Raw genomic sequence first — 15711 nt, 5'->3', positions numbered from 1 at the left:
GGGTTCTTAGCAAGAAAAATTGCGAACTTTTGACCGCGTTCGAGAGAAGAATCTTCCGAAGAATTTTTGGCCCCCCTACATGAGAATGGGCGATTCCGCAGCCTCTACAAAGATGAAATCTATGAATGACACCTCGACCATCCAGTTGTGGATAAAATCCGGTTCAACAGGTTGCGGTGGGCGATCCTGCCCGGAAGGACTATAAGCGCCATATCTATGGTAGAAAAGGAAGATGTGGCAGACTCTGCCTCAGATGCAGCGATGGCGTAGGTCAGGACGACAGACAGCTTTCAGCGAAATCGAATTGGTGGACCTCGGCGCAAAACCGGGATGTTTCGAGTTCCTTACTAAGGCAGGCCTAGACCAGACGCCGGTTGTTGCGCCGTTGTTGACGATGATGAGATGGTCGTGGTATCACCCATAAATTTCATCCTTATATCAGCTACGGAATCGCTCATCTTCCTGTGGATGCTACACTCGCTGTTGAGTGTTTGGTTTAGGGTTAAACGTAATCATCAACTGCATGCATTGCAGGCGAAGGTTATCTACAAGATCTGTATGAAAAGAAGATGAGTACCCGCACTTCTGTAATCTAATCGTTAGCATTCTAGTCGGTCGCCGAACCCAAGTCAAAGTCGATCAACGGCTCTCCTCTCCATATTCAAGTCTTATCGGAATCTCTTTCTTTCCACAACATTCTTTTCGGGAGATTTCCAGTGGAAAAAATAGTTATATGCTATTATTCACTTCATTTGGGGAAATATCGTTAAGGAGGGTATGTTGAAGTCTAGACATTGTAAAGATGGCTGCACTCGGTGCAAAAAATGTACGCCACTCTGTCGCATGTAAAGGGACATCCTTAAGGGGGTCATCCCGTGTGTCGGGTTGGAGAAATCGATTTTTTTTTGCATGAATTGTATCTATATATAATGGAGAATATGTGGGCAAAGGGATTTTTCGATATTCCGAGTTCTTCAGAAATTACAGGGTTAAACAGGTAAGGAGTTTGCAGCCGCGGCTAGAGTACTCGATGAGAAAGAGTATCGAATCCTTTTTTACCTGTTAGTTTTTTACCTGAGCCTTATAAATTCGAACACAGGTATAAATATAAAAAGATGGAAAACCAATCAATTGTCTAAACTTATTGCTGTGTGGAATAAAAAGGATAATCCAGTCTAGAGTGAGCACTGAAAGGCGTTCAAGTTATACTCAGTTATATTTTGTTGTAAGTATTGTGCTGTTTGTGTGTTCAGTGATTTTTTTAAATGGATCGTACGAAGGGAGGTCGCTTTAACGTTCAACGTCATGCTCGCACTAAAAAACGAGTATTTCATGGGAATCGATAGTTATCAGAGAAGAAAAAGGACTTCGCATCAACATCAGCAAAGAAACTTTTAGCAAGCATGAACATGGATGTTCCAATTGCGACAAGTTTTCTATATTGTATATTGGATTTTGCGGGAGTTTTCTCCGGTATTTCTGCAAATTTCTGCAAATAATAAAATATACGTAGTAGTAAAAAAGGAATACGTAGGACATGTCGAGAAAAGAGAGGCTATTCGTCGACACGCAAATTCGATAGCAGGAATGAAGCAAGAAATTTGGGAAACTTTCTTCCATAAATGTTCTACAGTCGAAAATCCTCAGCATCAAAATTGTTCAGCAGGCGAGGACAGTTGGTGCAAATGGCGCAAAGCGGAAGCTAAAGGAGAACTGGATAGTTTACACCACGAGAAGGCACCTTTGACTGAAGAAGTTCAAACAGTCATCAAACCAATCTACGAAGATTTGTCACGAGATGATCTCTTGAACAGATATTTAGGAGCAGAGACCCAGAATAACAATGAGTCGTTAAATGCATTGATCTGAACTTTCGGTCCTAAGCACCTTCATTCTGGGGCCAAGGTCGTAGAAATAGCCACTTTTCTGGCTGTAATTATTTTCAATGAAGGATTCAGTGGCATTCTCAAAATCCTAGTGACAATGGGATGTCAAGTTGGTCACATATGTCAGGTTTATGCCGACCGCCGTAATGAAGCGCGAATTTGGCGATCCGAACGACGATCGACTGACTTCGCTAAAAGAGCCATAATTGACACCAGAGAGCAACAATCGGCCTTACAAGACTTTTTTGAAGAAACGGAGGGTGCTCTCTATAGAACAGGTATAGCAGATTAATGGTGAGCTAAAATTTTACTGTTGATAATCAAATTTAAATTTTCAAATGCGTTTTTCTCGAAACTGCATCTTGAAAATCGGCTGCCACCATAGCTCAAAATCTATCCAACCAAATTCTTTGAAATTTTCACGGCTTCTTTAGTATATATTTCTACGGTCCGCAAACTAGGATAATTGCAATCGGACGGGTAGTTTTTTTTTTTCATAAAAAAAGCCGTAAAAAACACCAAAATCCAAAAAATTAAGTTTAAAAGCCCACAAAAAATTTACCTTTTAATATTTTCTAATTATCCTAGTTTGCGGACCGTGGAATATTGTCCACATTAAAATGCCATTTAGTTTTTTTCCCTCAGATGAACACAGCGCCCTTCAGCGTGGCAACAGAAAAACACCTTTTTCTGGAGATGGGTGCATAAATTAACACCTATTCCGAAAATTAGCTACGAAATCAAGCTGAAAAATTTATCACACATACCAGAGATATCAATAAACATATGGTGAAAAAATCACGTTTCTATCTTTATCCATTCCTTCAAAATAATTTTTCAAAGAAAGGCAAAAAAACGGCCTTCACACGGGATGACCCCCTTAAGGCCAGCTTATCATAGAATAATGTATTATAATTGAGTGCACAAGTGTGAATTCAGAGTTCTAACTTGCCATCAAACTCCGTGTCAACGGAAATTATCAATGCAGAGAAAACTGCGTGTGACAGTTTGGGAATCGACAGCATCAACGAAGAATAAAATATAAAAAAGAAAAAATCTAATAATTTCATGGAGAACTTTCATGATTCCCTTTGGAAAACTAAGGAAAAATGGAAATGAAAAAAAAAAATCGTGATACAACTCAAAACTGTAAAAATAATTATAAATAAAAAAAGAAAACTGAAAAACTCACCAGCATTGAAATAATTTAACCTTCTCGCAACATCGCGCTTATTGTGGAAAAGTTGTTGTAATCCAGGTGTGGACGAAGACTTTTTCGGCACTGAACTGGACCGCCCCGCGGCGGTTCCTGCACTACCCAATCCCGACGGGCGATACCGGGCACTTTTCACACTATTCGGTAAGAACTGGTAAACACTCAACGATTTTTGCATGGGCGTGGTAGCAGTGGAAGTAGACATTCTCGGCAGTGAATTGGTGCTAGCTGATGTTGTCCCTTGCAGGCTGCGTGGTAGCGTTGATCGCGTGGGAAACTGGTTGCCATCCTCTTCTTCCGAAGAGTTGTCGGATTCGCAAATGGCATCTGGAACGCTTGATCGCCTATGCCCAGCATCCTGATTGTTCCTTTGCTCCCAAATTTTCGATTTGAGTTCGTGATCGTCATCGATCTTACCTCCACCACCGATACTACCACAACTCCTGACTCTGTCCAATTGCTCGCGACTCAAGCTCTTCGGGTTGAATAACAGATCACCTGCTGAGCGCCGCTTTGCGGCCAAAGCGGATGCAGATGCTGAGTTATCGCGGTCGAGTAGGGTCAATTTAGTCCTGGAGTCACCATTAGCCAGTAATGCTGACTCAAAACTGCCCCGCCACGAAAAGCGTTCGTAATCGCTAGCCTCCTTTTCTTCTCCAGCAGTGTCGCTGACACCACTACTAGACTGGTGATGTTGGGGGCGGGATTCACTTAGGAGTAGATCGTGGGATTTGCTTCGTGGTAGATTTATGAATGTGGAGTTATCAGTGGTCTTGTCAAAGTTGCTGTCCGATGTGCTATCATCGTCCTCTGTGGTGGTAACCGAGATATTCTGGTGGAGTTTCTTGTGGTAGCGTTGCTGCGGAGCAGGTGAGTTACCGTGCAACGATTCACCGCTGCTTACTTCGTGCATGAGAGCTACTAGACGAGTTCCGATATGATGCATGACTTTCGCCAGTAGTTGAGGGGATTTATTTGGGGCTTCAGATTCAGCAGCAGATGTGCCGGTCGAAGGCCCTGCTGTACCAGTCGCAATCTTGGAAAACGATGCTACTAGTTTTTGGTATACTATCGCCGTTTCCGGGTTGCGGCTTTCTTCCAGGAGGCCACCATCTCCGCGGTCACCTTCTTCATCGTTCACGGAACTATCGAATTTATTGATGATCTGCTGGCAACTGGCTGATATCTGTTCCTTCAACTCGGCCTTGCGGGTTCTAATGGCTGCTCCTTCCAGGTCAGAGCTGGTGTAGTCGGAGGAATCATACGAGTCTGACCAGGTGTCCTCGCTACTTAGATACTCAACGATCTCCCGTACTTGATCGTCATTGATACCGGGGACGGTCTTCATGAGCCTCGTGAGCTCGCTCTCGAAGTATACCAGTTGGGCTGGCTTGTTCTTATGTCTAGGCCTAGGAATGGGGGTGGTCTGCTTCGGCGTGCTCGTCCCGCTTACAATTGGCGTTGAGTTCTTTGAGCTGTTCGCGATGTTTTGAGCATTTGCGCTGGCCGCGATGAGGGTTTTGAATATTTGTCGCATCTTGGACATCATGAGGTTAGTCTCTTCGTCCGAGCTCCAGTTGTTAAAGCTATCCTTCCGCGTGAGCCCTTCTTGCTTCGCTACAGCCGGGGGCTGTGATGTGGAAGCCGTTTTCTGTGGTTCAACTTCTTTAGCCTCTTGTTGATCTTCTTTAATTTCCTCCAGTTCTATCTTTAGTTCGGGTGACTTCATGGCATCGTCACCTTTGAGCAGATCATCATTGCTTCCAATGAAGCCGCTGTCGCGGCTGTGCTGCTTCTTCGATTGCGCCAGGTTGCTGTAGGCTGGCAGTAGGTAGTCCGGCTGTGAAGAACCAGACTTTGTCTCTGGTTTTTCCGAACTTTCTTCAGGGAATTCCAACGACTTTTTCTCATCTGAATCATGTCGTTTCCGAGTCTGCTTTTTCCGTTTTATCGTGTCATTTGAACTGTCGACCTTTTCAAGGTGTATGACTGTGTCGTCACAAGCCTCTGATTCAGAGGAGTCGATCGATTCGTTGTGGGTTTCGCTTGCTCCAAGTTCGTTGTCGTCTTTAGCTAGAAGATTGTCAAGGGATGAATTGTGTGATCGGGGAGTGCCTCTCGCGCGTACCAAGCGCTTTCTTCGCTGCCCTGGACTGGGGTGCCCCTCGCTGTCACTACCCACACTTCCGCCACTCTCGTCGGAGCCTGTGCGCTCCTGGGAGAAGCCCATGAAGCTCGTGAGGAAGTATTTCTCCAAACGGGACGAGGCCAACTCCGCGGCGTGATGGAGGTCATGTATAGGTTCTTCAGGGATCCCTAAGGAGTCGAGTCCTTCGCTGCAAACACTGCTCTCATCCTCGGAGGCGGTTTCCTCCTTAGTGTCTAGCGAGCTCATGGGTTTCCCGTCGCCGAGGCCATAGTAGAAGTACTTCTCCAGCTCAGACGAGTTGCGGTTCTTTTTCTTCGCGTTATTCTGCTCCACTTCGCTTTCTTCGCAGCTTTCTTCGACGATTGTGTGCAGCGTGAAATCGATAGCGGTCCTATTGTAGCCCCGCAGCTCTTCCTCACGGTCAGTCATGGACGTAAGCGAAATGTCTTCGCCCGAGTCCAGATCGGAGTCGGTGGCCGTGGTGGTGCCTGCGAATTCCTCCTCATCGTGGCTGATCTCCTCAACCCATGAGTCGTCATCAGCCAGCCCGTCTTCAAGGCAAACCACCGCCGACAAGGTGTCCGCACCAGTAATAACAGTTACATCGTCTACACTACCGCCATTACTACTACCACTACCACTACAATTCGCTATGATACTATCACTTCTACTATCACAGGTGCCACTATTATTCTGCTGGGCCGCGAGTGCATTTTGATTTTCGTTTCTCGACATTTCAAGAGGATCGCCGCGGTCACTCACACTTTCACCGTCGCCACGACCACAATCGACACTTCGCGCGGATCGATCGATCATTTTGCTTGACGAATTCTTGCCGTGGCCGCCACTATCCGCACAGTTGCTGCTATCTGGGTCAATATCGTGCATTTCGCCACGGCTCGGATTCAGTTGGGAGGCTGTCGTGTGCTGCACCACGACAGCCGAGGCGTCGCGAACACTCGCGGGGGCACTATCCGTAAGGATCACCTGGGTCGTTTCGCTCGTTACTATGCTCACCTGATCGAGGGCGGGCAAGGGGGAGGCAGATGCGTGATCTGCAGTGATCATGACTAAACTTCGGTACTTCGCTGCGAGGCTGCTGCCGCCGTCGGCATTACTAGGGAGAGTCGTCTCCACGGTTCCGTGCGTGTTCACGTCTTTCGCGTTGTTATCCTTGTCGTCCTCGTCGCGGGCCAGGCTCGATTCCGCGCCACGCAACAGTTCAGTCTCTACTAATCGCGGGGTTTCTCCAGCCAATTCCACGTCGTGAGCGTGGTCGCGGTTTTCTCCTACTCTTATCTGGGCATTGTTTCTGCTAATGGCGCTGGTGCTCTTCATGGCCTTTTCGCTGGTGGGGTCTTCCGAGCTGTCGTCATAAGGTAAACAACTGGCGTTTGCCTCGTCTGCGCCGTCGCTCTCGAGCACAAGCACCTGGCCCGCACCACCATCGCGACTGTCGCAAACCTGCGAGCGGCTCGCCTCACCACTTCTACCTGTGTGGTTACCTGCACAGGTAAGAGTGGTATCTTGGTGAGCGGCAGACTGTGACGATTGTTGGTGTGGTTGTTGCACAGTCGCTGCTGCTTCCGCTGGTGTTGGTGGTACTTCTTGGGCTGCTGGCGGTGTACAGTCAGGCGCAAAAGCGGCTGAGTGGAATTGTGCTGCCGGTGATATACCGCCTTCGCGTTCGCAGTCGGCGGTTCTTTCGCGAGAACCAGTTTCCCAAGAGGACGGCGACGGCGCTGACAATGCACTGCACTCGCCCACATCTGCCCTCGGTGCTAGTTGCACTATGGGCGCTGCGCTCGGTGCTGGTGCAGTTTCGCTTGCAGTTACTTTCGCTGCACGAATGTTGCAATCGCGGCTTTTTGTTAGTAAAACTCGCTGTCGATCGCCGTCTTCATGATGGCCGGCAAGATTGCCGTCTTGCGAGCTCACTTCAGCGGCACCGACTCGTTTTGAGTCAGCATCCCTTGATGGATGTTGGCGGTGACGAGCATCACCATCTCCGCCTCCTCGCTCTGCCGGGCCTTGCAAATGGTCATTGTTGATCGACGCTACATCTTTAATTAGTTTCTCGACTAATTGATCGGTTTGCAATTTCCTCGACATGATCATGTTGTTGAGGTCGTTGGAGATGGTCTCGAGTTGAGCGAACTCCTCGAAAGTCAACTGATCGTGCTGATGATGGTGGAGATGATCGTCGCCGGCGATGGTGGGCTGTGCGGGTTTTGGTGTTTGATTGTCGCTGCTCCGTCCAGCGGCTTCCTTATTGCCGTTTCTCCGGCGGTCCGGGCTTTCATCGTAACGGCCTTCCATATTCTGATCACGATCGATTTGGGCAATTGCCGATTCTGCGAGGTCTTCAGCATCGCCGGTCGTTTCGTGAATTTTAAGCGCGTCATCGTCCCAACAGTGGCTGGCGATTTGGGGTTTTGATGGCGAGTTCTCAGCGTTAATGACGGTCGGGTCGTTGGGTTCAGTTTTCAGTGGAAAAACCACATTCTGAATAGCTAAGTCATTGTCAGGTTGTGTGTCATCAGATGCTGTCTTCTTGCTTGGATCATCAGAACTGCTTCGCTCAGCCTCTTGGTTTTCGCGTTCACCGCCTGCTTCGCCACAACCGTTGTGTGCACTTTCGTCCCCTTCATCGGGTTCTTTATCATGTTCAATTGCTTCAAATGGGTTTGCATCTGTTAATCCTAAAGCGGCATCAGACTTGGCACTGCTTTCGCTGCTTTCTGCTTCCAAAGGATCCACACTACCTGCGTCAGTCTTATTTGCGTTCTTGGTTGTGGGTTCGTTGCTTGCTGCCCGCTGGGGAGCACTATCACGGTTTGGCCTGGCAGTTTGACTCGCCTCGTCTTCGTCACTATCAGCCATATCGATTTCGCAGTCAGAGATAATGTGGCTGCTGATAAGGCCCATTGCTACTTGTGGCTCTTGTTTTGGCGTCGCAATTGTTTCTGATTGTTGGACTGCGCCCTCTGATTGCTTGTGTTTCTCGACAATTCCACTGGTTTCATCGAACGATATCGTTCGTATCGAATTTAGCACTACTGAGTCCTCCTCGTCCGCGGCTACAGCCGCTGTGGCGTCGTCGCCATCTCCGTCCTGAACAAATTCGATCTCATTAGTGGACTCTGACACTTCACTATCGTCACTTTCACTGCTCAGGTCGTCGGATTTCTCGGACAAAGCCTTCACGTAGTTCAAAACAATGCCGCAATCCGCCCGATCTGGATCTGTGTCGTTATCGGACGAGTCCTCGAGGTTAGCGTCGGAACTCTGCGAGTCTGTCTCCGACGAGGATACGCTCCTGTTGACAACGAATACTTTGGAGAAGGTCTTGGCCTTAGGGCGGCGGTCGGCGATGGTGCCCGTGTCGTCTGTGTCCACGGATTCCGAGCTGCTTGAAGACGCGCTGTCCTGGTCGTCGTCGTCGTCGCTCTCGTCGTAGTCCTTCGAGGGCGTTGAAGAGGACGAGGACTGCTCCAGGTCCTCCCCTGTGCTGCTCACAATCAGGTCCTCGTGCTGGGAGGCGCTCGCGACGTCGTAGCTCCTCTGGATCGACCGCTTCGACGTTGACGCGTCTTTATCCTCGTCCCCGCTGATACTTTCGTTGCTATCGGACTCCGAGTCGGACGACGATGAGAAAATGTATTCCGAAACTAAGTAGCCACCCGTTTGCACCACGGGGTTGGACTTTATTTTTCCGATGGAAATCATCTTGTGTCTCTTCGAAGGTTTCTTGCAGTTTTCCACCCTCTTTGCGTCGCCGGCGTCGTCGCAGGCGTCCGTGCTGCCCGCACCGGGCTTCTGTTCGATATCGATTGGCGACTTCGTTCCTATAATTGAATTAGTGGACTCATGAGTGGTTGTTTTCTCGACTGTCTTCATTGCACCTTTCGCTCCCAACTTACCCGCACTTAAGTTATTAATGTCAACGTCCTCCTCGCCTTCGGCCAGCCGTCTCTGGTCGTGATGCGGCTGCGGCGGTGGTACTTTAGCTTCGCAATGGTCTTGCTCCAAGTCCGGGGAGCTGTGGACGAGGCTGAGATTGTGGCCGAGACCGGGGCTCGGATTGCTATTGCTCTTACTTCTGCTGCTACGGTTGCTGCTATTGTCGTCGTTCCGTTCGCTGCTGTTGCCCAAGACCAACGTCGGTGGCGACGGTTGACTTGCTTTTGTCGTGGTTGTTATTGCTGCAGCCACTTGTGTTGCTACTTTGCTTCTATCACCTGCGAAAATGTCGGGCTGGCGACGTATCTGCACCTTATCCGACACTCTACCATTATCGCAGCTCGACAGCCCCGAGTCGTGGTCGTTATCTTTGTCGTTATCACTGCGCCCGTTATCGAGACTATCCGACGAGGAAGATAGTGCCGCGGCCACGCCGTGGGTGGCCTTATCACCAATTACAACCGACTCACTACCGGTACCCGAGAGGGTCACTTCTTTTCCGCCGAGCGATGGCTTTACAACTGCTTCTCCTTGTGATGACGATGGGGCTGATGGTGCCGGGGCCGCGGCTACTACGTTGCTGGAGTTGCTATTGTAGCTGCTGTTGCGAAACATATCGGCAACAGTTCGCTGTATCAAAACCTGTTCTGAGACCGCAGGTCCGCCGGCTGCAGCGCCGCATGAGCTCGAGTTGAGGCTCGAGCCAGAGCCGCAGCCAGAATCGAAGCCAGAACCAGGTGGCTTTGCTGCGGGTACATGGGCTCCGTCGAGCGACACTGGCACTGGGACCGCTTCGAATCTGAGTTGGTGCTCACTGATGCGATGCTGCAAGAGACTCGGCGCAGCGCTGTTCCAAAGTTGGAATAGGTCGGCAGCTTGCTTTTGCTGCAAGACGGTGAGGTTGGAGCTGTGGGACCCATCCAGGGTCGTTTCGGAAACGCTTGGGCCGCCCGGCAATATTAGTTCGCTTGGGTTCCAGTTGTGGAATGCGGTGATGGGGACGGGAATGGGTACAGGCACGGGAATAGGCACGTATTGGGGCTGCTGGCGCGCTCCCAGAGTAGCTCCACCGCCGCAAGAGCAGCTGTTCTTACCATTGCCTTCTGATGAAGCTTCGGGGGTCGCGGCTGATGCACCGAATTTCGCATAATGATGCTTCGATGACGCAGACCCGGAGTGATGATGGTGGTGTCGCAAGAATTTCGTTTTCATGCGGTTACGCAGGCAACTGCCGTGATTGAGAAATCCATCGGAGCTGGTTGGCGAAGTGGAGCTTTCCGCTTGCATTAGCATCTCCTCATCTGTGCCAGTGTCACTTTCACGCATCATCTTGGTCGCACTTACAGCGGCGCCACGTCCTCCCCCGAACAGCGATGAGGAACCCCCGGATGACTCAGAAGAGAGTGCGCGTCGATAGAACAAAGGCGACTCGACTGGTGACGATGACGACAGTTGCTGGGGTGAGGTTCCCCAGGCTGGCCGCTTTCGTTGGATAATGGGCGATCCATATGGCGATTTGAATATAGTTGACTTCGTGAGAGCTGTCCCAGGTTCGAAGTAGTCCCAGTCACAGTCGTCCAGGATAATGCTACCTCGGTTGTGCGTGGAAGAGGTAGTTGAGCTGCTATCCTCGAACTCCTCCTCCTTGCTCGAGGAGTCTGAGCTAATGAAGACTAGCTTGTATTCGTCGCATTCGGGGTAGAACATTTTTAGGGCAGACGCGTTTTCATAGTCTGAGACAACAACATCATCCTGGAGGGGGTTCGTGGAGTAGAAGCGGGTTTGGCTACTGCACGAACTATCACCTGTGTGAGTCGAATGCATCGTCATGTATTAATTTGTTCTGACAAAGCCATTGCGCTAATGTCGTTAGTTTGTTAGTTTAGTCACGCAACACGCCATTATTGCTACTATGAGCAGCACTGTTAGTTACGCATTTATTGTTAATGTTAGGCATTCCCGTTGTTAGTGGCAATTATTCAGCAATGTTCAAGGCAATCATGACAGGAAAACACTGTGTTAATGATTCTACGGTGAATAATCAGTCAGTGGCTTATTAGCTTAGCTTGACGGGTTCTGGGTTATAGAAAGAATCTAGCTTTTTTGCGCTGAACGAAATCAACAAGTTACTAGTTTCAATTAGCTGTTGCAAGTGCTATTTGGAGACAATTTAATCAGTCCCCATTCCCATTGCCTCTACTTAATTCTACATTTTTCAAGAGTGTTTACTGTTATCTTGCAAGGCTACACAAGCTACCTTATATTTGACTAATCTGTGTGTGCCCGGATGGCTTAGAAGTTAAACCGTTAGGTTCTCGTGGGAGAAGGTCGCGGTTAAAATCTCACCGGTGGCAGAGGAATTTGTATCGTGACTGGATATCGAGTACCAGTCCACTCACCTATGAATGAGTACCTGAGTCAACCCAGAGTAAGAATCAATTCTGACCACCCCCACTTCTACGTTACATTTTTGAATGAAGTGTTCCAACACGTTTCAGGGCTTAGATCCAAGTGGATTGCCGCGCGCTGATGATTATTATTAATATTTGACTGACAAGAATAAAATCGTAGCTGTTATAAGGGAAAACTATAAGGACTGCAACCTTACACTTAATATCGATTTCTTCTTTTCCTTCAGCTTTTTCCCCGTTGATAAGCTGAGGCGGCCCGTCGTGATCGTCGTGAGCGGTTTCGCCATCTCGTTCTATCCAATACCTGCTCTGGATGTAATCGCGAGGCTATCAAATCCCCATCTACCGAATCAAGCCACGATGTTTCGATCGACCTTTTGGTCGCTTACCATCGATTTTGATGTTCAGACCAATCTTGGTGAATGAGCCCTCATTAGCACGAATTACGTGACCATACCATCGAAAACGCGATCCTCGCAATTTTCTCAGAAACGGTGCCATTCCGTCTCGATCGCGGATATCCTCATTTCGAATGTGATCAATACGTGTCACGCAACTAGCAAGACGTCGTTCATTGTTTTTTATAGTCAGCTAACACTCCATAGAGAACGACGCGACGAACGACATTGCGTTAATACGTCTATCACAAAGAACACCACCTGTGGAACGCAATTTCATCCAAATTGCGCTAATGTGTGAAGTAACCTCATAGCACAGTTCTCCATTGGCTGATAGCATTTGCTGACCACATTGCCTCCTACAGTGTCTTGAATGAAGTGCTCTAACACACTTCAAGGACCTAAACCAATAGCAACTTTTGCGCCAACGACTACTATTATTATTGTACTAATGAATTGAAAATATCCTGAAATATACTGCCTGCGTGACAAGAAAAGAACAGCAGATGAAATTCTGGGTCAGGGGCAAAAGCAGAAACAGGATTTGATTAAGCCCCCTATTGCCGAGAAAAGAGTTTCCAACGACAATGGAACACCAGTGGAACACCAACGTTTGAACAATAATCCCCGAGAGACAAACATCCGAACGCTTGGGCCACAGTTAGATACTAGACAGCTACCTCACTCCCCCTTGCCCCTCAAGAGGGGAAATCAGTGCGAGTACACACGATTTCAAATTGTTTTGCCCTTGAGCATGAGCGAGATGTACCGGAAACCCGATCAGCTGTGTTTGACATACCGCCCGGACTTGCCAATGTATTGGTGAGATTGGCAAGTTTTTGCTTATGTATAAGTGAATACGTGAAACAACTTTTTGCTATATGGGTGAGCACGCCATAGTACCAGAATAGCAAAAGCTCACCGATCTCTCTCTTACCAATACGATTTGACGAAGATTATGCCTTTTCCTTGTTTAGCGTCTCTGATGTGTACAGATAAGCTTTTGCAAGCACATTTGCAAGTGGGGTCATTTTTGTAAGGGTACTGCCTATAGTATATCTACTGTGGCTTGGGCGTCTCATTCACGAATCTTTTATTCCGTATAATATTGATAGCACAAACACAAACAAAACATATACAGAAAATTTATAATTCATTTCTTTATATCGCTTGGTACTGCTTCTGCGGAATTCACTGGAAGTGTTACTTAATCTTTCAAACGGTTCGATTCGTTTGGTTCCTATACCAGCGAGGCATCGATTAGGTCGACACGGGGAAAGGTGTTTATGTGGCGTTGATGACCACTCAATAACCTCTGTAGAGGAATAATGTCAATCCATATTATAGGGAAAATTTAAAGATGTGCGAAGCGAGTGCCTAGAGTTCTGAGCCGCTAAGAGACTACGGAACTATTAGGTGCAGCTCTTGCGTTCGCTACAGAATTACTACCCCCACCGCTACCATCGTTGGTAAATGCTGGGGATCTGAGATTTTTCCTAGTGAGTGCAAGAAGAGGATGGTCGTTAGCATTCCTAAGAAGGGCACCCGGCTTGGATGCGATAACGAAAGGGGTAAATATGTGTGTATGCAGAATATGTAGACAGCGTTGTTTCTTTTAACAGTGGCAGCGAACTTGATGTTGTTCGATATATTAACATCGCTAATCGCGCCTTTCAACATTTGACATATCAATATGAGCATCAAGTTGAGGCTGTTCCGCTTCCATACTCTTCTTGTGTTGCTAAATAGTAGAGGTTTTTGGGGTTTTATGGAAATTACAAACGTAACGAAAGGTGTTTAAATTCTCGTTGAATCGCATTGTTTGTAAGGCCGCAAAGTACACATTTATTCAATGTAACCCCACTAACTTTAACATGTCGTGGTCCATATCGGCAAGAGCGACTGGAATGTCGGCTTCCGCTCCCTGGACACGACGTTGAACATTCGCTGTAAATTTCGTTGGAGGCAAGGTTGGCGAGCCAGGGGTAATTTCTTCGATTCAATTTTGCACTCACAGTAAACATTTTCGCGTCAGAGAAAAATATGAGTCGTTCGACTGTTATTTCCTAAGAAAGTTGAAATTGAATTTTCCGGATTTTGGCGCCGCACTTCTGTATAGCCTATGTTAGCATTTGGGATTTTCGAGAAGCTCCAATTGTTATAAAACTGTCGACCTTAGTGTAAAGATTTCAAATAGTTATGGCACCCTACAAAGAAATGCTAGGCACTTCGTGCTAGTATTAGGTAAAATCCCCCGTCTGCCGAGATTGTGACAGTTCCGAAATAATAACAACATGGCGCAAGATTCTAATTGCATCAGGGCCTTGAAGTGTGTCAGAGCACTTCATTCAAGACAGTAACGATACACTACAGGATTACAGTTCGCTAAAGGAGGCGATGTGGCCAGTATTGCGCTCGCCCGAGATTAATACCCTGATTTGACTCAGGCACTCATTCACAGCTGAGCCGACTGGTATCTGAGATCAAATCACGATATAAATCCACTGTCACCAGTGAGATTTGAACCGGAACCTTCCGTACGACAGCTTTATGCTCTAAACACTCAGCTATCTGGAAACACAGAGCACGCAGATTCCTTTTCGGTTGTCACACTCAAAAGGGTGCCCTTCTTTGGAATCTTAAAGATAATCCCTTCCTTCCACTATCTGGGAAAGGAATTCCCACGATTTCCGTATGAGTAGAAGGAGCAGGTGCAGCCATAAATAACAATGGAGCGGCTTTACTGCATGTACTTCTGCTTGGAGGAATAGTCCGTATCCGCATACAAAGGTGAATAGCCATTTCATCAACAAGAGGGGGAATTTTACCGGATGTGATACGGTTTAGAACCGTGGTGAAATGATTTTTTAACCTGTTCAGTTGCTTGTCATCATAAACGAGAAGTCCAGCAACGGTCGTAGCGGAGAATAAGCCAAGGCTATGTTTCAATATCTCAAAAGCGCACTTATAAAGGGGAATATTCCCTGACTAATGGCGGCCAAACATCGTATCGCCTGATCTGCGAGATAATGCAAAAAATTATCTTCAATGGAATGCTGCCCATCATTGAAAACGATAATGACCTATCGGACGGCGAAAGTGGGTGGCGGCATGCACACTTCATTCTGGAAATCAGGTGATGAATCTGGCAAGAAACATGATGAATTCTGGTGGTACCTGTGTTGGTGTTGGATGTTAAAAGTCTTCGAATTAAAGACAAATTAGATGAAATAGGTTTTCGTGGATACTTCGAGGTTTTAACTTAGGATTATCCCAGGCAAGAATTCATTTTTACGGAAGGAGTAAGGGATTCCAGAGAATACAGCATATTGCTACAGGAAGGTTCGTTACTGGGCTCTTGCTGTAGAATGAGATGTATAGGGGATTGCTAGTAGCTCCCGTCCCAAATTAAGTGGTTTGATTTCCATGGTTGCTATAGGGATGTTCCTAGAGTTTCTGGAGATTATGCAACAGAGACGGTGAAAGTGGGGGGGGGGGGGGGGGGGGGCTGATGGTAAAACGCAAGCAGTCTTGATAACAAATTGTGATAAAAATATATATGGTTGTCTTTTGGCGGGTTAAAATTCCTGGGGGCCATAATTGACGACAAAGTAAACAGGTGGCACTTGCAGTGTGTTTGGCAAAAGGCAAATAGTGCCACGGTTCATTTGCTAAAATTCTACTGAAT

At 47.5% G+C, this 15711-nt stretch overlaps 1 protein-coding gene across 3 annotated transcripts in view; it reads right to left on the bottom strand.

Annotated features, from left to right (window-relative positions):
* The window catches only part of LOC119651153, a 414598-nt gene that overhangs the window by 98713 nt on the left and 300174 nt on the right, over positions 1 to 15711 (bottom strand). For all 3 annotated transcript variants that reach the window (XM_038054561.1, XM_038054562.1, XM_038054563.1), the window contains 2 exons: positions 9175 to 11019; positions 3079 to 9099 (listed from right to left, as the gene is read on the bottom strand). In XM_038054561.1, coding sequence (XP_037910489.1) covers positions 3079 to 9099; positions 9175 to 11019 — 7866 coding nt within the window. The remainder of the gene's footprint in view (positions 1 to 3078; positions 9100 to 9174; positions 11020 to 15711) is intronic.

Source organism: Hermetia illucens, chromosome 3, assembly GCF_905115235.1.
Source record: "Hermetia illucens chromosome 3, iHerIll2.2.curated.20191125, whole genome shotgun sequence".
NCBI lineage: Eukaryota > Metazoa > Arthropoda > Insecta > Diptera > Stratiomyidae > Hermetia > Hermetia illucens.
The sequence above is the reverse complement of the archived record's forward strand: the minus strand, read 5'-3'. Positions and strand labels throughout refer to the sequence as shown.